The sequence below is a fragment of the Vulpes vulpes genome, chromosome 4 (genome assembly GCF_048418805.1).
Source record: "Vulpes vulpes isolate BD-2025 chromosome 4, VulVul3, whole genome shotgun sequence".
Lineage (NCBI taxonomy): Eukaryota > Metazoa > Chordata > Mammalia > Carnivora > Canidae > Vulpes > Vulpes vulpes.
This window is the reverse complement of record NC_132783.1, coordinates 58,445,415-58,469,019: the sequence shown is the minus strand read 5'-3', so window position 1 is coordinate 58,469,019 and position 23,605 is coordinate 58,445,415. Positions and strand designations below refer to the sequence as shown.

At 37.2% G+C, this 23,605-nt stretch overlaps 1 protein-coding gene across 4 annotated transcripts; it reads left to right on the top strand.

The window, feature by feature from the left end:
• The first annotated feature begins 106 nt into the window (after positions 1-106).
• Positions 107-23,576, top strand: THAP9 (THAP domain containing 9). 4 transcript variants are annotated; one of them, XM_072755821.1, is made up of 6 exons: positions 439-501; positions 4,554-4,759; positions 6,113-6,308; positions 7,603-7,906; positions 9,098-9,248; positions 16,641-20,684. In XM_072755821.1, exons 4-6 carry the CDS (start codon positions 7,759-7,761, stop codon positions 18,616-18,618), a joined length of 2,277 nt encoding a protein of 758 aa, XP_072611922.1. In that variant the 5' UTR covers positions 439-501; positions 4,554-4,759; positions 6,113-6,308; positions 7,603-7,758; the 3' UTR covers positions 18,619-20,684. The 4 variants fall into 4 exon arrangements, with proteins under 4 accessions (XP_072611921.1, XP_025853970.1, XP_072611922.1 ...); XM_025998185.2 differs by lacking the exons at positions 439-501; positions 4,554-4,759 and adding an exon at positions 117-323 and having other exon boundaries at positions 16,641-23,576; XM_072755822.1 differs by lacking the exon at positions 4,554-4,759 and having other exon boundaries at positions 442-3,344.
• The last annotated feature ends 29 nt before the right edge of the window (positions 23,577-23,605 follow it).

The window sequence follows — 23,605 nt, the reverse complement described above, 5'->3', positions numbered from 1 at the left end:
AAGTGCTCGTCTTCGAGCCCCACGCTTTTCCGATTGGCTGCGGCGACGCGACGTGGCCCGTGATTGGCCACGGCGTCAAGCGCAGCGCCCACGAAGAGGAAGGGTAGGAGTCTTGCGCCTTAAGAGCCCGCCTTTTCCGACAAATAAAAGGTCGTAGCCGCCGAGTCCACGGGCGGAGCTAAACTCGAGCGCGATCAATGCTGTCGCAGGCACACCCGAAGTGGAGCCCCACGTAGCAAGAAGATGACCCGAAGTTGCTCGGCAGTGGGCTGCAGCACCCGGGACACCGTGCTGAGCCGGGAGCGCGGCCTCTCCTTTCACCAGTGCGTGAGAGCAGCCTCCGGCTAACTCCCGGCGCAGCCAGGCGGGCAGTAGGCCGGGGTGGGGCGGGGCCGGGCGCGCGTCGCGCCGTTGACGTGACGTGACGTGACGTGCGTAGCGTGGGGGAAAGGAACGTGGGAAGTTGGAGAGTTCGGGTTATTCTTGCCCTCCCCGCATAGGGTTTGCGTCTAAGTTGCTGATTCTTTCGCGTTGCCTGCCGGTTGCCTAGTGGCTTTTAGCGAGGGTTATTCGAAAGGAGTCGTGCTTCCTTCCTTTCGGTCGTCTTATTATTTAACGTGAGGAGACGGGGAGGGAGGGCATTTGGGGAGAGCTGCGGAAGGTGTTCGGCTCCATTAGACTGTGCGGCTTGCTCGTGAGCGTGAGCGTGAGCGTAGATGAGTTTTCACCGGAACGCCTGTCATTGCAGGTTATTCAGTAGTAGTGGCTGAGCCCTAGGAGGCGGGTCCCGTTCTGGCTGGACCTCGTCATGGCAGGGAAGTTCTCATTTGGCTTAAGTGTGGGACCGATTTTCAGACCAGTCTGATTTGAACCCACGTCTGTGTAGTACTTCTGTGGTGTTCGTGTGTGTTTGTAATACGTATATATGTCGTTCAAATCAAAGCTCAAGGCACAGTGGGAAGTAAGAAAGCGGGTAAGACGTTCTCACAAAAATACTTGAAAAGGTAGTCTACTAAAGTAATAGGAGATGTAGAGAGTTAAACCATTGCCGAGGGACTTTTTTTATGGGAAAATCAAAAAGAGTTTTATGGGACAGGTGGTATTTGAAGTGGACCTTGAGCTTTTTCGGGAGCAGGAGGAAGATAGCACTCAATAGGAACAGCATGGGAAAACGTTAGGGCGTGGGAAGCACAGAGATACCTGATAGAGGAGTGGAAAATAATTTAAAGACATTTACAAAGAAAAGGTTAAGGAGTTTCTACTAGGTGTGGTAGGCCTTTTGTAGTCATTGCTTTGTTTTTTAAATAGAGTTGATTCCTCCTCCACTTAAGCTGTTGTAATTGTATCTTTTTCTCCTTTGGGATTCCCTCCCCCAACTAATATGTTCCTGTTCTCTTTTTTAAAAAAAATAACTTATTTGTTCATGAGAGACACACACACACACACACAGAGGCAGAGACACAGGCAGAGGGAGAAGGCAGATTCATCGCAGGGAGCCCGAGGTGGGTGGGACTCAATCCCCAGACCCCGGGATCTCACCCTCAGCCCAAGGCAGACGCTCAACCTCTGAGCCACCCAGGCATCCCTGTTCCTCTTCTCTTTATTTTAATAAACTGCTCCAGCTACTGATTACTTGCCTAAGACAGCATGCTCACATTACTTTCATTTCTAAACACACAAACTCGAGCCTCTGTACTCCTCTGCGCTAGCCTATGACTCCTGTAGCCAGGCTCCTCAAAACAGGAACATAACCTATTTACTTAAGTCCTGTTGACTTTTCAACTTATTGTTGCCAGATATCTGTCACTACTGCTCTGATGCACTAACAAAGGGTCACCGGTAATCCTGCCAAACCTAAGCGAGCACTTCTAAACCCTTCTCTTGACGTCTTTAACTTTTAGTCATATCGACTACCCCATGAAACTTTCACCTCCATTGGCTTTATTGACACTCTGTCCCAACTTATCTCCTTTTTCTCTAATTTTTTTTTCAATTGTTTTGCTACCCTGCTTTTCCTTTTCCTGTGCCTTCTTAGATTCTTAAATGAGGAGGAGTTCTTATACTGCTTTAATTTATTTATTTTACTTATTGAGGACCAAAATAAGACCTGCTTAATTTTAAGAAAGGAAGGTGATGCAATTATTACAAGAGTCTGCTGTGAGTCTTTCAGTCTGATTGATTCCCCATTCATTCCATTGTCCTGATTCCTGGAAATGATTTTTCTAAAAATGCAAATTTTATGCTAGTTCCCTGAAGGAAGGATTTGTTTTTTTAAGATTTATTTATTTATTCGTGAGATACACAGAGAGGCAGAGACATAGAGGGAGAAGCAGGCTCCTCACAGGGAGCCCCATGTGGGACTCGATCCCGAACCCAGGATCACACCCTGAGCGGAAGGGAGGCGCTCAACGGCTGAGCCACCCAGGGATCCCTAAAGGAAGGATTTTAATCCGGGCTTTTCAATGCATAAAATACAGTCCAAGCTCCTCTGCAAAGCCTTTCCTCCTATACCTCTCTTCCAAAACTGGAATTACATTCCCTCTATATTTCTGTTATTATATATCTGTGCTGAATGAAACACATGTCCTTATGTACGAATGGGAGGGAATCATCTTTGTCTTCCTATACCTAGGAAGTTGTAAAGAAGGTAGGAGAAATGAGAGACAGGAAGACGAGTTAGAATACTATGGTGTTAGTCCTAGCACAGGGTAGTATTTGTCAACTTAACATTTGTCAACTTAACATTGCCCAAAGGCATCATCTTCAAACTTACTGATGACAGAGCCCTCTCCATAAAGAAATTTGAGTACATGTCCCTGATATATGCACGGCGATTTATAAGTTACATACATGAAGTGATGTACTAATATATACTATGGAACACAAAAATTAAAGGATGGCAAAAAAATTATAAAAATCTAATTTCTTCAAATCTCAGTAGATGAGTGCATATTCCTCTGGAGGCCACTGACTGGAGGGATGGATCCTAAACATACTACAGCATCTATTATCATCTGGCCTCTAGCTATCCCTCCAGCCCATCTGTACCAAGTACCAGCTACCTCTACGCTCTCCTTTAACCCTCTCCAGCCTCCAAATTAACTTATTTTTTAATGCTTTATGAACCAATAAGATCCAAGTAGTTATTTTATATCTCTGTGTTACTGTATCTGCTTGGAGTGGCCACTCTCTGCATGGCAAATTCCTGTTCAGTTCTTGTTCCAGTAATATCTCTTCAGAAGCCTCCCCCAGCATTCCAAGTCCGATTACCAGAGTTATCAAAGACATTGCAAGGAAACAGGCAAGGGGCTGTGGCTGAAAAGCATGAGTCGAAAGGACTAAAGGTGTGGAAACTGTTGTTATGAGATTACTGGTACTTTGTGAAACACATAAATGGTTGAATATTAAGTGGGACTGGCAAGTAAAGTGGCACTTTGAGTCATGCTCTTTTTGTTGGTGTAAAGAAATTGAACAATTTATTTCATAACCAAAGAACTATATGTATGATAATTTGGAAGCGTTTTTACCTGAATTGTAATGGATTCTATTTTTAAACTTTTAATTATGAAACATTTCAAGCATACTAGCAGGCAAAAAATAATACATAACAAACACCTATGCACCCATCAGAAGAATTAAGCAGATGCTAACATTTTGCGTTGTTTCAGTTTTTTTCTTTTTCCCCTTAAAAGAGAATTAAGTTACAGATATAGTTCAAGTTTTACCCCCTCAATTCTTTCTCTCTCTCCTCAGAGATTACCACCATAGAAAGGATTTTGTTAGCCAGTTTTCTGGAAAATATATGCAGGGAGCCAAAGATACATTTCTGCCAGCAGTGTAAAAAAGGCATAGTCAATGGGAGAGAGAACATGGATTCTGTATTGATTTACCCAATTCATTATTGTATACATGAGATGATGATTGGTTTGGGACTTTTCTTTTGCCAGAGGTGGCTTTAGAATAGGGAGACATGAATTCCAATTTCAAGTACTATTTACTGGTAGCTATGCTTAGCTCTGGTCTTGGTTTCATCTTCTTGAAAGGATAAAAACCTTTTGTGCAGAACTTTTGTAAGACTAAAACTAAGTTTTCAAAACACACACCTGGGTGCCTGGCTAGCTCAGTTGGAAGAGTGGGGAGCTCTTGATTTTGGGTTGTGAATTTGAGCCACCCACCTACGCTGGGTGTCGAAATTACTTAAATAAACTTTAAACATATATATATGGCTCAAGGTGAATGCTTTAAAAGTAGTATCAATTCTTATTACCAATATAATTTTGTTCAGAATTCAAATTAGTCATGCTGGTTAGACTACACTATTATCCCAACCCTTTAATGTTTTACACATAGGAAATATTTAATACTTTGGGGCAAACTAACAAAGCTATTTGGGACTGTACTTCAAGGGCTCCAGGTGGCCCAGGCCATTCCATGGACTAAGGGGATTGATGGCTGTGGTCAGCAGGCATGCCAGGTGGGAAACTGCGTCTGAGGATCAGGCTATATGATATAATTTGGTGGACTAGCCACCTTTTTACTGTCCTTTACCATAGTTAGAGACTACACCCCGACTCTGGAAAAGATGCCTCATTAACATGTGCCACTAGTTAAGAAAAGAACTCCGTGAAAAGAGATGGATTTGCCTCACCCTTATGAGAAAAATAATTTCCTCTTGATCAAGTAGCATCATCTTTCTGGAACAATAAAATGAAAGTCCTGAAAGTGGAAGTGTTGTTTCCTAGGAAAACACAAATTCCAGGTAGTACTTTACCGTTTACGAAAGGTTTTGAATGGATTTGCTGCCTTGTACACTCTTAACAACCCTGTGAGGGGGCTCAAAGATTGAGAAATGTATGTAATACCATGTGGCTGATAAAAGGTAATTGAAGCTTAAATACAGGTTTTCCAATTCAGTGTTTTTTCTCAAGGTGATTGAGAGAACATCTCAAAATTGTGTTTTACCTTACTGCTACATTATTTCCCTAACAATGAGTTGAGAAATTTAAAATTTTCACTAGTTTCAGTTCCTAACAATTATATACCTTAAAACCTAAGTAAAAAAAAAAAAAAAAAAAAAAAAAAAAATATATATATATATATATATACATATATATGTATATATAAAATCACACAGCTACCTAGGTCTGTCCCCGAGATAAATCAAGGAAGGAGGGCGCAGAAAGAGTAGTTTTGTGATTTTCATTATATTAATTTTGTAAGTTTTTTTTTTCTCACCAATTTCTAAACATAGTAGTATGGGTTTAAAAATAGAGAAATACAAGGTAATTTTTATATTCAAGGCTAGGAAAAAGTGGTGCCTTTCAAAACAAGAGAGGAAAATCAAGTATGGGAAATGTACTTGTTTTTCTACTGCTTAGTGACAAATTTTTTAAAAAATGCAGTGGAAATGTTATCTCACAAATTCTGAGGGTAGGAATTCAGGAGTGGATTAACTGGGTGTTAAAGAGTGTCTCATAAGATTGCAGTAAAATGTTAGCCGATACTAGAATCTTCTGAACATTTGATGAGACTGAAGAGTGTGCTTTCAGAAAGCTCACTCAACATAGCCTTTGACTGGAAGCCTGTCTTGCCAAGTAGACCGATATCTCTATAGGACTGCTTATGACATGGCGGAGAAGCTCTGCTCAGAGAAAAATCATTCGATAGAGGGAGCAAGTGCTTTTATTATCTAGTCTTATTGCCCATTGCCACTCCTGCTTTTTTTATTTCTTAGAAGCAAATCACTATCTCTAGCCCACACTCAAGGGGAGAGTCAGCTCCATCTTTTAAGAGGAGGAGGAGCAAAGAATCCAGGGACATAGTTTAAAGACTATGTCAGAATCTGCTTTAGATTCTGTTAAGTGTAGGCAGTGAAGACAAAATGTGGTAGGATACTTAATATGAGAATTGCCCTTGTACAGATTGAAGCAAATGAAATCAGAACTCTTGGATTAAAAAAAATCAAAGAACTTTGAAAAAAATGAAATCAAATTAAGTAAGTTTAACTAGACTTGATGTTTATATAAAGCAGTTAAATAAATGGATTTATGTAACAAATACTGTAGTATTACTATAATTTCATGTTAATGGAACTTTAATATGATTGCTGTAGATTTCCAACTGATACCATACAGCGCTCAAAATGGATCAGGGCTGTTAATCGTGTGGACCCCAGAAGCAAAAAGATTTGGATCCCAGGACCAGGTGCTATACTATGTTCCAAACATTTTCAAGAAAGTGACTTTGAGTCATATGGCATAAGAAGAAAGCTGAAAAAAGGAGCTGTGCCTTCTGTTTCTCTATACAAGGTACTTAACTCTAGGTACATACAAAATTAAATTCTACAGAGCCTTTAAAAACCAAGATACCTCACATTATAGCTAGAATTTACAGAGATTTAAGAAGAAGTCCTAAGTCTTAAAATTCTTAAAATAAATCCAATAATAGATTTTAAATGCTTAGAAAACTCATTTTTCATTTTTTAAAAAAATCTACATGGAATATTGGAATTTTGTAAAAAAATTAGGTATATAAAATGCAAATCATTGTCAAGACACACATAAAGATTACTAAACTGATTGCAAGAATCAACTAGTAGATACCTTAGAATTCAGGCTGTGTAAGACAGTTTCCAGAATACCTAGAAATTACACCTTTTTGGGGGCTCCTCCCAGTGATGTTACTGACCTTGACCAAAAATATACCTAATTATTAGCATCCATATAGGGAGGTATATATGGAAAAGAGAGGGCTTTCTGTGAGTCAGTCACCAGTATTGGTGTTACATTTTGAGATTTCTTCTGTTTCCGTGTTCTCCTTTTATCTCTTGGCCACCTTCTTGTACATGGCTCATCATGTCTGCACAGGCTGTAATCATCTACCTCTTCCATCCTGATGCGTGCATTTCTAACTGCTCTGAATTCTCTTTTCAAACTACTGTATTCTTTTCTCAAATTCTTTCAAACTACTGTATATCTGATAAATTGACTTGCTTTCATGCTTTTGTGTAAAATCAATAATAGTCATTATTTATTGAGACCTACAGTGGTCCAGGCCATTGTGCCAGGAGATTTACATAAGTCATCTTATTTTATCCTTAAAACAACTCTGTATTATTATCCACATTTTACAAATGAGGAGCTGATGGATTTAGTGACAGCTACTAAATGAGGAAGTCAGGATTCAAACCCAGTTCAGTCTTAATTCCAAAGCCCGTGCTCTGTCTACTATGCCTGCCTTTTTGCAAAAATAACTCAAGTCATGTGATTGCTCCTTTAAAAAACTATTCAAAACTCATTTCCACAAAGCCTTCCCAAATTGCCACCTTTCTGTTGTTACCATTACCATTTCAGACACTTTCAGCATCGTGTTAACTTTCAGCATCAGGTTACTATTTCTGTAGAGATGAAAAAAAAAAAACAAAAAACTTCTTTCACATTTTCCTTTAAATACATTGGCAAAAATCAGAGATTATGACTTTTTTCTTTCATAATTAACTTTCCCAAGCAACCAGGTGAGTGTTTTGCATTTAGTGGTATTTTTATAGACAGTTTTCTGTGTGATAATTTCAAAAATAACCTGAATTTGATGTTTCTATTGCAGGTTCTTCAGGGTGTACACCTTAAAGGTAAAGCAAGACAGAAAATCCTAAAACAGCCACTTCCTGATAATTCACAAGAGATCGCTACTGAGGACCATAACTACAGTTTAAAGAGACCTCTGACAATAGGTGCAGAGAAACTGGCCGAGGTGCAACAGATGCTCCAGGTATCCAAAAAAAGACTGGTCTCTGTAAAAAACTATAGGATGATCAAGAAGAGAAAGGGCTTACGATTAATTGACGCACTTGTAGAAGAGAAACTGCTTTCTGAAGAAACAGAGTGTCTGCTACGAGCACAGTTTTCAGGTATGTTCCCCTTTTCCAAAATATCATAAAGTATTTACTCTGCTACTGCTTATGAAAATGTGCTCTTCACTGAAACATGAAGTCTCAGGGTAAGCAAAAAAGAAAGGAATTGCCAAAATCCTTTTATGTATTTCCAGCTTTAAAAGTAATGTGGTTTATTATAGGAAAAACGAGGAAATATACAAATGATAAAAGTTAAGCATAATCCTGCTATCCAGAGATGAGATAATATGGTTGATAACATACACTATACTTTGCAGTTTTTATAAAGCACTTAATTCATTTTACTGCAAATTCTTTATAAGCAGTTTTAACTGCTATGTAATTTATCACTAAAGTGTTTTTGCAGCAGAGTTGAACCAGATAATTTCGCCAGTTCTCCTTGAGCTTGAAAACTCTATGAATCTCCATATTATTTTCTAAAATGTTCTATAGAAGACAGATATGTCCATTGGAAAACTACCTACTCTGTGAACAAAGAAGAGGGACAAAATACATATTTCCAACTTACTCTATGATGAAAGCAGTAGAGATTTTGGATTTATGTTTTGGTTAAAAAAAAAAAAAAGTATGTCTTATTTCTAGAAAAGAATAGGTATCTCCAAAGGAGGAGAATATTTTGTGTTTTTCCAGTAGGGGAAAACAGACATAATAAACAGGAATCCCCAACAGGAAAGAGGATTTTTTTTTTTTCTTTCAAGGTAGGGAAGATTGTCTATTCAATCTGAATAGCATCCCATCCTCAGAAATGTTTCTTGTGTCTCATTTTCACTCCTTAAATAAATGGTAACCAGGGAACAAAATAAAACAAATAAATGTGCTCATAATCCAGAGACTTTAATTTTATCCACTATTTCATTTTCTTCCCTCTTCCTCTAAAATTCTCCACTTAGGCTGCCAGTGAATAGTAAAACACAGTGATTCAGGTTGAAACTTTTTTCTTCCCTCTTTTGAGTGAAATGATTCAAGATGAACAGGATGAACTAGTCAGGAGGCTCTATGATTGGATATTAACCAATCAATTAACCATATTAACCATATGATTGGATATTAATTGAACAAACTTAGTTAAACTGTGATTGGATTTGGATTTGGATGCCCATTGCATTTATATCCAAATGCTGTGATCTATACCTGAAAATGTTACTGTACACTCTTCATCACAAAGAATAAATAAATTTATTTTAACAGATTTTAAGTGGGAGTTGTATAACTGGAGAGAAACAGCTGAGTACTCCACAGAAATGAAACAATTTGCATGTACACTCTACTTGTGCAGTAGCAAAGTCTATGATTATGTAAGAAAGATTCTCAAGCTGCCTCATTCTTCCATCCTCAGGACGTAAGTGAATTACTTTTTAGATGTTAAAGAAAATTAGTATTTTATTATTTTATTGCATTTTATGTGTTAAGGCTATTCATACTTAAACTCTTATTAGTCCATTTTCTCTTCTTAGAAACTTTTAGGTGGTACTTGCATATTATCACAGCAGCAATATTTTCACCAACAACATGAAGGCAAATACTTTGACAACTTTTTTGCATCCTCCAGATGGCAGAGACACTGGGTGATAAAAAAAAATCCGGATTCTAATATACTTTAGTAATTTGAGGATTTCTAAAACACTTTAGTAGTTTTAAATATTTTATTTATTTATTGACACAGAGAGAGAGGCAGAGACACAGGCAGAGGGAGAGGGAGAGAGAGAAGCAGGTTCCATGGAGGGAGCCCGATGTGGGACTTGATCCTGGGTCTCCAGGATCACACCCCAGGCTGCAGGCGGTGCCAAACCGCTATATAACCCGGGCTGCCCACTTCAGTAGTTTTAATATTGGACTATCCTAGAAAATCTAGAACAGTTCTAAATTGACACCATTGGTTTGAGGCTAAGCACAAAAAGCTGCATTTTTGTAAGCTCTATAAGTTGATGCCTGTGGCAGGTTCTGGGAGGAGATTTTGGTAAATAATTTTGTAGGATTTGTCGTTAAAGTACATAGATATATTTCTAATTCTCTTAGTGTAAAGCAAGTAACGCAGTGGCTTTGCAGTAATGTTTCATGAAAGTAACACTCAACTTTTACTATTTTTCGTATCACTGGTTTTACAGATGCCTTTTAATATTGATTAATTGGGCTTAAAAATGATGGAAATCTATTGTCTCAGAGTTCTGGAGGTTACAAGTCCACAAAATCAAGGTGTCAGCAGGGTTGGTTCCTTCTGAGGGCTATGAGGGAGAGAGTCTGTTCCATTCCTCTCTTCTTGACTTAATTTGTAGTTGGTGGTCTTTTTCCCTATGTCTCCTTACATCATCTTCCATTATATATGTGTGCTTCTGTGCCCAAATTTCTTCTTTTTATGAGGGCCACTCATGTAGGATTAGGATTCACCTTAATGACCTAATTTTAACTTGATTATCTCTGTAAAGACCGTATCTCCAAATAAGGTCACATTCTGAGGTGTGCTGGGGCTTAGGACTCCAGTATGTCTTTTTGAGGGACAAAATTCAACCATAATAGTCACTTTCCTAATACGTAAACCTCCTCATTGCCCACAGCCTATAGGCTAATTCCTTCCTATGGTTTTCTGAACTTCCCATGATGTGGGCCCTGCTGGGCTCCAGAGCTCATCTTTTGCCTCCCTCTTTCCCCTCTAGCATTCTATGTTCGATTTTAAGGCATTCCTTGCTGCTTCTTGCCTCAGGAACTTACTGTTCCTGTACCCATTCTCTCTCTCTCTTTCTATCTGTTGGTCCTGGTGATTACTCTAGTCTTCAGACTCAAATTAGATATGACATCCTATCAGAAGCTTGGCCTGCAGTAAGTACTCTTCTCACACAAATGATACAGAACTGAATCATAGTACTTTTATTTTTATTTAAAGATTTTATTTATTTATTCATGAGAGACACAGAGAGGCAGAGACATAGGCAGAGGAAGAAGCAGGCTCCCTATAGGGAGCCCAGTGCAGGGACTCGATCCTGGCACTCCAGGACCATGCCCTGGGCTGAAGGTAGGCGCTCAACTGCTGAGCCACCCACATATCCCTGAATCATAGTTCTTAAAACACTGTTTTCCCACTGGACCAGGAGCCGCCTCAGTCTGAGGTCTGCGTCTGATTCTGTTATGCTACTTTCTTATACGGATCCTGCATGGTACCTGGAGCACTATGGTCCCTTGGTAAATATTTGTGGAAAGAAAAAAAAAAATGCCTCAACAGTCATTTAGCATTTCAAATAGATGTAAGGAGGAAATGTAGTGGACCTCAAGTTGCTGTCTAAAGAACAGTGTTCCATTTAATTCAGTGTAGATAAGGCGGAGGCCAGCGGGGAAGGACAGCAGCCCCCTGTCCTGGAACATGCCTCTTGGTTTCTTACTGCTTCAATTTTAAAACAGACTCAGAGGGGCTCTGAGCTGGAGAAACTCTGCGAGATTATGTAATTAACATATAACACTATTCTAGTTTTAAATGTATAACAGTTATTTAGTATTTGTATATGTTGCAAAATGATCACCACACTAAGGCTAGTTAACATTCATCACACACAAAATTAAAATTGCTTTTTTCTTGTAATGAGAACTTTCAAGACCTATTCTCTTGGCAACTTTCAAATATATGATACGGGGACCTCTGGGTGGCTCAGCGGTTTCAGCGTCTGCCTTTGGCTCAGGTCATCATCCCAGGGTCCTGGGATCAAGTCCCACATCAGGCTTCCTGCATGGAGCCTGCTTCTCCCTGTGTCTGTGTCTCTGCCTCTCTCTCTCTCTCTGTGTCTCTCATAAATAAGTAAAAAAACAAATATATGGTACAGTATTATTAACTGTAGTCATCATGCTGTGTATTATACTCTTTTTAAAGAATAATTTTCCTCCACATACTATTAAAATAATACTAATAAAAAATAGAAATGAGAGAAAAAAGGAAAATTCATTAATCCTTCTACCAATTGTTATATGTAAACAATTATTATTAACATTTAGGGAATTTTCTTCCAGTTATTCTTCTGTGCTTAAATTTATTAGTTTTTTTACATAGTACGATCTTTAATAACTGCATAGTATCAGGTAGTTGTACTCTACTTAACCACGGCATTCTCCAACTGTTGGACATTTATTTATATTGTTCCCGTTTTTTGGTTGTAATGGCCATTTAATATATTGAGTTGAACATTTGTGTATAGGCTTATTCATGCTCTTCCATAATATGATTGTGCTATTTAGACCAGATGTTATTCTTATTTTTAAATGTGTGCTTTCTGCTAGGCAGGAGATGTTTTTATAGACACTATATTGGTATCTCCCCCTTCTATGCCTTTTTTAGTCAAGTGCTCTCTTCACTGATTTTAAAAACCACTGATTCCTGATTTTGCACTGTGGTTTATGTGAGATGTTTCATTTCCTATAGTTCTACATCAACTTCTGGATTAAATATTCTCTGGCAATTCCAGCTCACACTGATCTTTTCTCTTTTCAGGTCATTTTGCATTTTATAACCTTTGCTATGACATTATCTTAGTACAATTTTATTTTATTTATTTTTTTAGATTTTATTTATTTGATGAGAGAGAGAGCATGCTGGCGCACAAGCAGGGTGAGCGGCTGGCAGAGGGAGAGGGAGAAGCAGGTTCCCCAGGGAGCAGGGAGCCCAACTTGGGACTCAGTCCCAGGACCCCGGGATCATGATCTGAGCTGAAGGCAGATGCCTAACCGACTGAGCCACCCGATGTCCCTATTTAGTACAACTTTAGTACTCAAAAAGTTATTATTTCTTTTGGAACTTTGTCTGAAACTAAAATACCTTGTTTAATATGATAGTAATACATGCTTGTTATAAAACATTCAAACAAGGGGCAGAAAGGCAGAGATACACATTCAATAGGTTAACAGATTTGGTAGTGGGAAAATGAGTTTTTATTGGATTGCTTCTATTTTCTTAGTGATATAAAGATAATAGCTGAGGGGCACCTGGGTGGTTCCATTGAGTAAATGACCAGCTCTTGATCTCAGCTTATGTCTTGATCTCAGGGCTGTGAGTTCAAGCCCCATGTTGGGCTCTGCACTGGGCAAGCTTACTTAAAAAGATAATAGCTGAGAGTTGGGGCAGGAGACATAAGAAGTTTGGGGGGGAAAGGAGAAAATGCGAATCATTGTTTTTCCTCTTTGATGATGGAGAGACAGTTATATGATAAACAATTAGATGATGACAGACCAAGCCAGACTTATATTTTTAAAAACCTTTGATTCAGACGGGTACCTCCCTCACTAATTTCTACTTGTTGTATCTTTCTCTAATTCTTACCCACTATAAGCCACTTCTGTAATTTGCTGTGTTCTGATGTTGCATCTTTTTCAGTTCTCTCTTAAATTCTTTATGTCCAGAACCTTCCCAGAGCTGTACTTCAGATAATTCCAGTTCTTTGGGTCTTGAAGGTAGTTTGTTTTCACATATCTTTTGTAAGAATGTCATAACATCCTCAGCCTTCCTTATTTTAATAATGATACTTATAGTATGATATTTATATTTTCTCTAACTTTCTATTTAGGTATTCATTGTAATATAGTAAATTAGTTCCCTCTAATAGGGAAGGTAATATGAGAGATTCAGAGATAAACAAGACTATGGGAAGAGCTAACAGTCTTGAAAAACACTCAGCTCAGAATCATGGCTCTTCAGCAGTTCTTCTCCAGGCAGTTTAAAGCCACCCAGTGGACTTCCTATAATCGCTCCATGACTAAGCTGTTGTTTAATTTAAAATATGTTGTTGAGAATGTAAATTTTTGGTAAAAATTGTGTGAAGGAGAATTGGAATGTGAATTAATTTTAAATTTATTAATCCAATTCTGTGCATTGGAGGTCCAAAATTTGTTTTTAATTTCTTATAAAAGTTGAATCCATTTATTCTAATACTTGTATAAGTAGATTTACTTTTGTATCCTATTCCTAGGAATTGCATAAGTGACAGGAGTATGTATGTGTATATATGTGCACATGAGTACATGTTACAGTGCTGTTATCTAAAAAATGGAAATAACCTGTTGAAAGACAGGTTAGTGTAACAGCATAAATTATTTATGGCTTAACTATACTATGGGATACCATGTACACATTTAAAATGCTGTAAGTCAATAGTTAAGGACACAGAAAAATATTTCTGTAACATTACTATTAAGTAAAAAAAAAAAAGATTCAGTATAAATATTAAAGTGATTATTTTTGCACATTTCAGTATTGTTTTACTCTTAAAAAAATAATGTGCCTTTTTTTTCTATCAAAAAAAAATTTCATTTTAAAAGGGAAGAAAGGTTAGACACAGAAATCAGTCACTTCTCTACAGTTCTAAGTCACGAACCTGGTTTCGGTATTTCCATTTTCAGATATAGAAACTTCTAAAAACAAGGCCACATATCTTTCTGCCTGATATTCAAGACCTCATTCTCATAGCTATGGACATAAAAATACTATTTAGATTTCTATTTAAAAATCAAGCTCAAAGAACATAAGCTTTATCTTAGCCTATTTAAACTAAAAACTTTTACATCAAGGCATGAAATACTTTCATTACATACTGATTCCATATGCAACACAGTAAGCATCTTTGGTGTTCATTTGAGAATCCTAATGCAAAAAAAAGAAATTAAAGTTAAAATTTGGAAGCATCTTTGCAAAAGGTATTCAACATAGTAGTGGGCTGTAGCACTGACCTGTTTCATCATTATTTTACTATTTTAAAATATAAACAACCGATTGATACTTAAATTTTTTTTGATTAATACTTTTGTCTCCTAAATAGGTTATAGGCAATTTAAGAGTCAAAGTATGTCTTTTGCATCCTATAAATGTGTTTTTCAAACCCATTAGTGCATTTTGAAATCAGTTTAGTGGGACGCCTGGGTGGCTCAGTGGTTGAGTGCCTGCCTTCGGCCCAGGGAGTAATCCTGGAGACCCGGAATCGAGTCCCATGTCAGGCTCCCTGCATGGAGCCTGCTTCTTCCTCTGCCTGTGTCTCTGCCTCTCTCTCTCTCTGTGTCTTTCATGATTAAATAAACAAAATCTTAAAAAAAAAAAAATCAGTTTAGTGGGTCATAGTTGGCATTATATACATAATGTTATATATGTGTGTGTGCATAGCATGTAGTGAGGGTAAATTTCATTTATGGAACTTTTAGGTTACAGCAAAATATTTGGAAAGCCCTGTCCTGAAATACTTAGAGAGGTACATTTAAATTAAATAGTGGTCGGGCAGCCTGGGTGGCTCAGCAGTTTAGAGCCGCCTTCAGCCCACGGCGTGATCCTCAAGACCTGGGATCAAGTCCCACATCAGACTCCCTGTATGGAGCCTGCTTCTCCCTCTGTGTCTCTCATGAATAAATAAATAAAATCTTTAAAAAAAAATTAAATAGTGGTCGACTGTCCAGGACGAAACCTTGGCACCTTAGAATATAGCCCCAAAATCAGAAATACTAACGCCTACCCAGGGTACCTGGGTGGCTCAGTCAGTGAAGCATCTGCCTTCAGCTCAGATCATGATCCTGGGGTCCTGGGATTGAGCCCCACATTGGGCTCCCTGATCAGCGGAGAGTCGTCTTCTCCCCCTGCCTCTGCCTCCGACCCACCTCACGCTAGCACTCTCTCTCTCTCTAAATAAAGATCTTAAATAAACAAAAACAAAAACCCAAAAGTTACTTGAGTTACAAAAGTAGACCTCAGGATGAACTCTCCAGTCTCTACTTTAGCATCCATTTAATCTTATTTTAGACAATGATTAAACTTGGCTGTTGCTTTTCCTGACCCTACAACAAATTAGAGTAAATCAGAACTGTGTGAAAACGATTTTGAAGACAAATGCTAAGGTTAATAGGAGTGCATAATCAGGAGTCTGGGAGGGTTGAGGACACTACAGAAGAACTCCTAAGGTAATAATGTAGGTACTTGTAGGGCAGACAAATGCAGACACCTTAATTGTCCCTGAGGGCATAATTTTGAGGCTACAAGGAGCAGTGGGAAAAGCACTAGCAGGACCTCAGGAAATCTGGCTTCTACATTTGTACAGAACTAGCAGCACAGCCAGGACCATGTGGCATGAGCTCTTCCTGTGTCCTAGTTTCCTAACCTGTAAAATGGGGTAGATGTGCTAGATACTCCCAGAGTTTCCTTCCTCTACAACAGTTTTCTTATTTCATTGAATTTACAGGTAAGACTGGTTTATGATCTAAATTTTAAACACATCAATTAGAACAAAGTGGGTAATTGGTATACTTTAAAAAAAAAGTAAATGAGCAATGAAAATTGCCTTGTGGTATGTTTGCATCTTGAAATACTCCTCTGTTTCTCAGTTTCCCCATTATTTTACTATTTTCTGGTAACTATATGAATACATGGTTGAAAATGTCTGTAGAATTTGGCTACTTATACTTGGCTTTGTTTTTATAAGGATTTGAGGCTATACTTTAGTACCATTTTTTTTTTTTTTTTAAAGATTTTATTCATTTGAGAGAAAGAGAGTGAGCAGGAGGGAGAGGGAGAGAGAATCTGAAGCAAACTCCACACTGAACGTAGGGTCTGGTGTGGACCAGATTCATGACCACTAGATCTTGACCTGAGCCAAAACCAAGAGCCACCGAATTCAACCGAATTTGCCACCCAGGCACCCCGACTTTAGTACCATTTAAGGTATTTTTCCTTTTTTAAAAATTTCTTCATTTGAATTTTATATTTTTCATTTTTTATATTTTCCAGATGGTTATCCAAATGCAAACCCAGTCCAGGTTTCAACAGCAACATTTTTTCTTTTCTTCAACGAAGAGTAGAGAATGGAGACCAGCTATATCAGTATTGTTCATTGATAATAAAAGGCATATCTCTCAAGCAACAACTTCAATGGGACCCCAGTAGTCACCACTTGCAAGGGTTTATGGACTTTGGCCTTGGTATACTTGATGCCGATGAAACACCCCTTGCCTCAGAAACTATTTTGTTAATGGCAGTGGGTATTTCTGGTCACTGGAGAACGCCTCTTGGTTATTTTTTTGTAAACAGGGCATCCGGATATTTGCAAGCTCAGTTGCTGCGTCTTACCATTGGCAAACTGAGTGACATAGGGATCACAGTTCTGGCTGTTACGTCTGATGCTACAGCTCACAGTGTTCAGATGGCAAAAGCATTGGGGATACATATTGATGGAGACAACATGAAGTGTACATTTCAGCATCCTTCATCTTCTAGTCAACAGATTGCATACTTCTTTGATTCTTGCCACTTACTCAGATTAATAAGAAATGCATTTCAGAATTTTCAAAGCATTCAATTCATAAATGGCACAGCACATTGGCAGCACCTTGTGGAGTTAGTAGCACTAGGGGAACAGGAATTAGCAAATATGGAAAGACTCCCAAGAAAACTTGCAAATCTGAAAAACCATGTACTGAAGATGAACTGTGCAGCCCAAGTGTTCAGTGACAGCGTGGCCAGTGCATTGGAATGCTTGCTGTCATTAGGCCTGCCTTCTTTTCAAAACTGTATTGGTACCATCCATTTTTTACGCTTAGTTAACAACCTGTTTGACATTTTTAATAGTAGGAACTGTTATGGAAAGGGACTTAAAGGACCCCTACTGCCTGAAACTTACAGTAAAATTAATCGGGTATTAATTGAAGCCAAGACTATCTTTGTGACATTATCGGATGCTAGCAACAATCAAATAATTAAAGGTAAGCGAAAACTAGGATTCTTGGGATTTTTGCTTAATGCTGAGAGCTTAAAATGGCTCTACCAGAATTATGTTTTCCCTAAAATCATGCCTTTTCCTTATCTTCTGACTTATAAATTCAGTCAAGACCATCTGGAATTATTTCTGAAGATGCTTAGACAGGTATTAGTAACCACTTCTAACCCTACCTGTGTGGCATTCCAGAAAGCTTACCATAATTTGGAGACCAGATACAGATTACAAGATGAAGTTTTTCTAAGTGAAGTAAGCATCCTTGACATTTCAATTGATCGAAGGACAGACTTGGCCCTTTGGACAGTTCAGCGTCAGTATGGTATCAGCGTTATAAAGACTGTTTTTCACAAAGAGGATATTTGCCAAGACTGGTCTAATTGTCCTCTCAGTGAGGCATTACTTGATCTGTCAGATCACAGGCGAAAACTCACCTGTTGTGCCAGTCATGTTGCAAATAAGTTATCAGCTCTTTTAACTTGTGAGGACTGCATCAGTGCATTGTATGCTTCGGATCTCAAAGTTGCTAAAATTGGGTCACTGTTATGTGTCAAAAAGAAGAACGGTTTGCATATCCCTTCAGAAAGTCTCTGTCAAGTCATAAATATTTGTGAGCGAATTGTAAGAACCCATTCAAGAATGGCAGTCTATGAACTACTTCCTAAACAGAGAGAATTATATCTCCAGCAGAAAATATTGTGTGAGCTTTCTGGGCATATTTATCTTTTTGTAGATTTAGATGAGCATCTCTTTGATGGAGAAGTATGTGCCATCAATCACTTTGTAAAGTTACTAAAGGATATAATAATCTGTTTCTTAAAAATCAGAGCTAAAGATGTAGCTCAGTACCCTCTAAAACACCATTCAGAAAGACTTGAGATGAAAACTTTGTCAAAGAAGCAGTGGTCATCTTTACAAGATTACAGATGTTCAGGTTTTGCTAATACCAATAAATTCAGGCATTTGTTAAGTAATGATGGCTATCCATTCAAATGAGGGACCTAAAATGTCTCAAAATTTTTATAAAAAATAATTGGTCAGCATTTATTTTAAAGTTCAACTTACCGTATCTCATAAATTGACCATAGTTGACAAGTTTGTAATTCTGACTTATTAGAATTTCTGATTATGCATATTATAAAATCTTGCACTTTGGTATGGTTTGCAGCATTTCAGTTACTTGGATTGTAGAAAGCTGTAAGTCAGTAGGAGGAGTCTAGCCAACAGGTGCTGCCTTTGAATATACTACGATAAGACTGAATAATGGGACCTACTTTGAACTTGTTCAGTCTACCTTAAAACGAGAGTATAACAACTAAGAGTCATTAAAAGATTGACTTTTACAAATAGACTGAAAGAGCTTTGTTTTACAGCTCTGAGAATGTTGACAGGAAAAAAACTGAAAATGTTGACAGAATACCTATAAAATCTTGGATATAATTTTTATTACATATAAAAATTAAGATGCGGTTTGAAAATTAGGCTAAAATAAAATATGACCACAAAACCCCTTGGCCAGGCTACCCTAAAACAGAAGTGTGCTGCAGCGAAGCTGGGGAATGTAGTCTGAGAAGTACATAGGTGATACCATTTTCACAATCCATTGTCCTTGGACTTTAAAATACTACTTTTGAATAATTGAGTGGATACTTACTTGACTCCACTGGAAGAGCCTGATGCCCATCAAAGAATGAGGAGAAGCCTTATTTCAGCTTCTCCTTCCGAAGTCTCCTTATGCTTGCAGGGAGACTGAAATAGATGTATTTTCAGTATTGAATGAATAATGGGATTCACACCAGGTAATTAATAAATTAGAAAAAGACCATTTGAGACAATGGTTATGAAAATATTTGTCTTGATTTAATAATGAGTGTTTTCAGAAATTTAGAGAAGCTTAAATAATCTGAAGATGGAAACATACTAAGGACAATTTTCTCCATTCTCTCATACCCAGGCTTGAAAAGATGAATAGAAAAACATATTGGTATATGTACTTTAACATCTGGGGAGTGTTATAAGTGGATAAAAGAAGAAACAGGCATATGATTCATCTCTGTGTATAAAACATTTACTCTTTATCATTGAGTGAATATTCATGTACAGTTAATATGAAAACTTGAAATTGCAAAAGATTAATGGCCAGATGAAAGTTTTTATTAACTGAAATTCCCCTTAAATTGTATATTTTGATATATTTGTTTTTTTCTACCTCAAACAAAGGCTTAAGTTTTGAGATGTAACCAGAGTTGTACTACATTTTATGTAAGAGCTATTGCTGAGAAGTCTAGATATTGTGGTTTTTGTTGCAATAGAATTAGTTTAGATGCACTGGATAAATCTTATTTAAAGGAAGCCTATTTGTTAAGTCACTACCTTTTAACTTATTGTTTATATAATTCCAAGTTTTGTCCTGAGTTTTACTTAAAACTAGGTTCATACTTGTAGGTGTCTTGTGTTCTTTGCTCTTGCATTGTACTACTGTACTAATATATTCTGTATTTAAAGAAATTAGTGTTACACATTATTTCTTTAAGTGCTGGATAAATTGGACAGACATGGAAGACAAAAATATATCCTTCACTGCCTTGAACCGTTAATTGCTCTTGCCCTAGTGAAAGTGTTTCAAGTCTGATATCAGGTTTACTTAACATGATATGCTTTACAGTGAATTTTTAAAATAAATTATTCATATTTGATTAGGGTAATTTAGTTTATATTTTCCACTTAGCACCTTTGTCCTTTTCAGGGAAAACAAACATTCTCTTCAGAAATTTATCCTTCCTATTTTTCAGCAAATAGTGCTGGAACAACTGGATGTCCACATGCAAAAGTATTAACTCTAAATAGGTCAAAGACCTATCTATAAAACTCTTAAAAGAGAGTAGGGACGCCTGGATGGCTCAGCGGTTTAGCGTCTGCCTTGGGCCCAGGGCGTGATCCTGGGGTCCCGGGATCAAGTCCCACATAGGACTCCCTGCGTGGAGCCTGCTTCTCCCTCTGCCTGTGTCTCTGCCTCTCTGTGCGTCTCTCATGAATAAATAAAATCTTAAAAAAAAAAAAAAGAGTAAATCCTTGGTACTTGGATTAGGCAATAGTTTCTTGAATATGACATCGAAAACATAAACAACAAAAATTTCACCAAAATTAAAAAATTTGTGCTTCAAAGGACACTGTCATGAAAGAGACAACTCACAAAATGGGAGAAAATTTTTACTAATTTATCTGATAAAGGACTTGCATCCAGAATATACAAAGAACTACTGTAACTCAATGATGGACAACCCAATTTGAAAAATGGGTAAAGAACACAAATAGACATTCTTCAAAGGAGATTACCCATGGCCTGTAAACACATGAATATATACCCAACATCATAAACCATCTGGGAAATGCAAATCAAAACCACAATGAGGAATCACTTTACACCCACTGGGATGGATATAAGACAATAACAAGTGTTGACAAGAATGTGAAGAAATTGAAACCCTCATACAGTGTTGGTGGGAATGCAGATGCTTTGGAAAATAGCATGGCAGTTCTTTAAAAGGGTAGTTAAATGCAGAGTTACCATATTGCCCAGCAGTTCTAACAGGCATATATACCCAAGATAAATGAAAACGTCCGTTTAAAAACTTGTAAACAAACTTCATAGCACTATAGCTACAAAATTAAAAAGCCTAAATGTCCAACTGATGGATAAATAAAAATGTGCGATATCCATACATGGATAATATGGTAAGCGTTATGTTGTACTTTATAACAAAGTGCCAGAGCTGCTTTTGTGAAATGACTGTACCACTCTGCATTCTAATCAGGAATGTATAAGAAAGTTCATTTGCTCTCCTTTCTTCCCAATATTTGGTCATCAGGGTTTTGTTTTGAATTAGCCATTCTAATAAGTGTTCAGTGATATTTCATTGTGGCTTTCATTTCCAATTTCCTAATGGCTAATGATGCTGAGCATTTTTCATAAGATTATTTGCCATCCACATAATCTTAGGTGAAAGGTCTGTTCAAGTCTTTTGCCCATATTTTGGAAGGTCAGTTTTTTAAGTTGAGTGTTAATTATATATTCTGGATATAAGTGCATTATCTGATGTGTTTTGCAAATATTTTCTGCATCTATGGCTTTTTTTATTAGTGTGTTTTGAAGACATTGATTTTGTTAAGTCCAGTTTATCCATTTCTTTCTTTTAGGAGTCATACTTAGTTTTGTATCTAAGAAATCTTTGTCTAACCCAAGGCCACAACAATTTTTCTTCTATTATTTCTTCTAGGTGTTTTGTAGCTTTAGGTTTTACATTAGGTTATGATCCATTTTCAGTTAATTTTGGTCTATGGTATAAGTTGAGTTTCAGATTTCAACATATGTATCTCCCAGCCCTTTTGTTAAAAAGATTCTTCTTTCTTCCCTGAATTACCTTTGAACTCTTGTCAAAAACTGACTATATATATTCGGTCTAGTTCTGGGTGTTCTGTTTGTTCCATTGATCCATAGGTCTAACACTTCATCAGTACTGCAATGACCTGATTAGCCTTATAGGAGTCTTGAAGCCAGGTGGGAGTCTTTCAACTTTGTTCTTTATTCAGAAATTTTTGGCTACTCTAATTGTACCTTTCTGTATGAATTTTAAAATCAGCTGTTGATTTTTACAAAAAATCCTGCTGGGATTTTGACTGGAGTTTTGTGGAAACTAAAGACCAATTTGGAGAAATGAGATCTTAATAATATTGAACATACCAATCCATGAACATGGTATATCTCTTAAGGTCTTCTCTAATTTTATCAATGTGTTCTACATTTCACCTAAAGATCTTGTATAAATTGGTTACATTACATGTTTTGTGGTGCAACTATAAATGGTAATGTAAAATTTGTTTCTAAATGCTCATTGCTACTATGTGAAAATACAATTTCATATATTGACTTTGCTTAAACTCACTGGTTCCAGCAGCTTTGTTTTTTTTTTTTTTTTAAAGATCACCATGACTTTCCTATATAGGCAGTCACATTATCCACCAGTAGACATTCTCATTCTTTTCCAACCTGCTCTCCCCTCATTGTACAGTGACCTGCAACACAATGTTGACTAAGAGTGCCTTCTTGTCTTTGAGGAGGAAACATTCAGTCTTCATCATTCATATGATGTTAGCTGTAGACTTTGATAAATTGGTCTTTTCTAGCTGATAATCCCTTTTCTTCCTGGTTTGCTGAAGAGTGTATGTGTTTAAATCATAAATGGGTCTTGAATTTTGTCAGTTTTTCCGCACCTTTCAATTTTCTTTGAAAACCATTTGAGATATAGTTTACATACTGTAATATTCACCCTTTTAAAGCCTGTAATTCAGCAGTTTTTAGTATATTCAAAAGGTTTCCTGTAACTTCTGAGATGATCATATAGTTTTACTTCTTTTGTATTCTGATTCAGTGAATTACATTGATTATTTTTAAATGTTGAGTCGACCTTTTATTCCTGGGATAAACCTACCAGATCATGATGCATTCTTTTTACCTATTGCCAGATTTCATTTGATAATATAATCAATTACAGAGTTGAAGTCTATGGCCTTATAGTAAATATTACCCTGAATATATTTATTTTCTTACTGCTTTTGAGTAAAGACTAAGCATGCCTTTGATAATACTTAAAAATTTTAATTTAAAAAGCCTTGGTTCATAAAAAGTCCACATATGGCCTATGGATAATGACAAAATCTACGTTAAAGAAATCCTCACAAACATACAAAGTCCTAAATAATTGACATAATAGAAAATAACTCCAACAGTAAAGGCTTCTAGCTTCCCTCTGGGTTGCTGCCATGGAATTTCTACATAAAATGCTGGAAAAGGATGCAACATGATGCTAGAGGTCCTGGTTCGAAGCTGCATTTACATAACAAGTATTTATTTTCTTAGCTATTTGTGTTACAGAACAATAAAAGTGGAAAACTTTTCTAAAGGTATTTTTATTTACATTTTACA

Coding starts and splice junctions, on each gene's coding strand:
- THAP9 (XM_025998185.2), top strand. CDS start 244: ATGACCCGAAGTTGCTCGGCAGTGGGCTGCAGCACCCGGGACACCGTG. Junction 324..6,112: donor CGCGGCCTCTCCTTTCACCA/GTGCGTGAGAGC, acceptor TGATTGCTGTAG/ATTTCCAACTGATACCATAC. Junction 7,907..9,097: donor GCTACGAGCACAGTTTTCAG/GTATGTTCCCCT, acceptor TTATTTTAACAG/ATTTTAAGTGGGAGTTGTAT.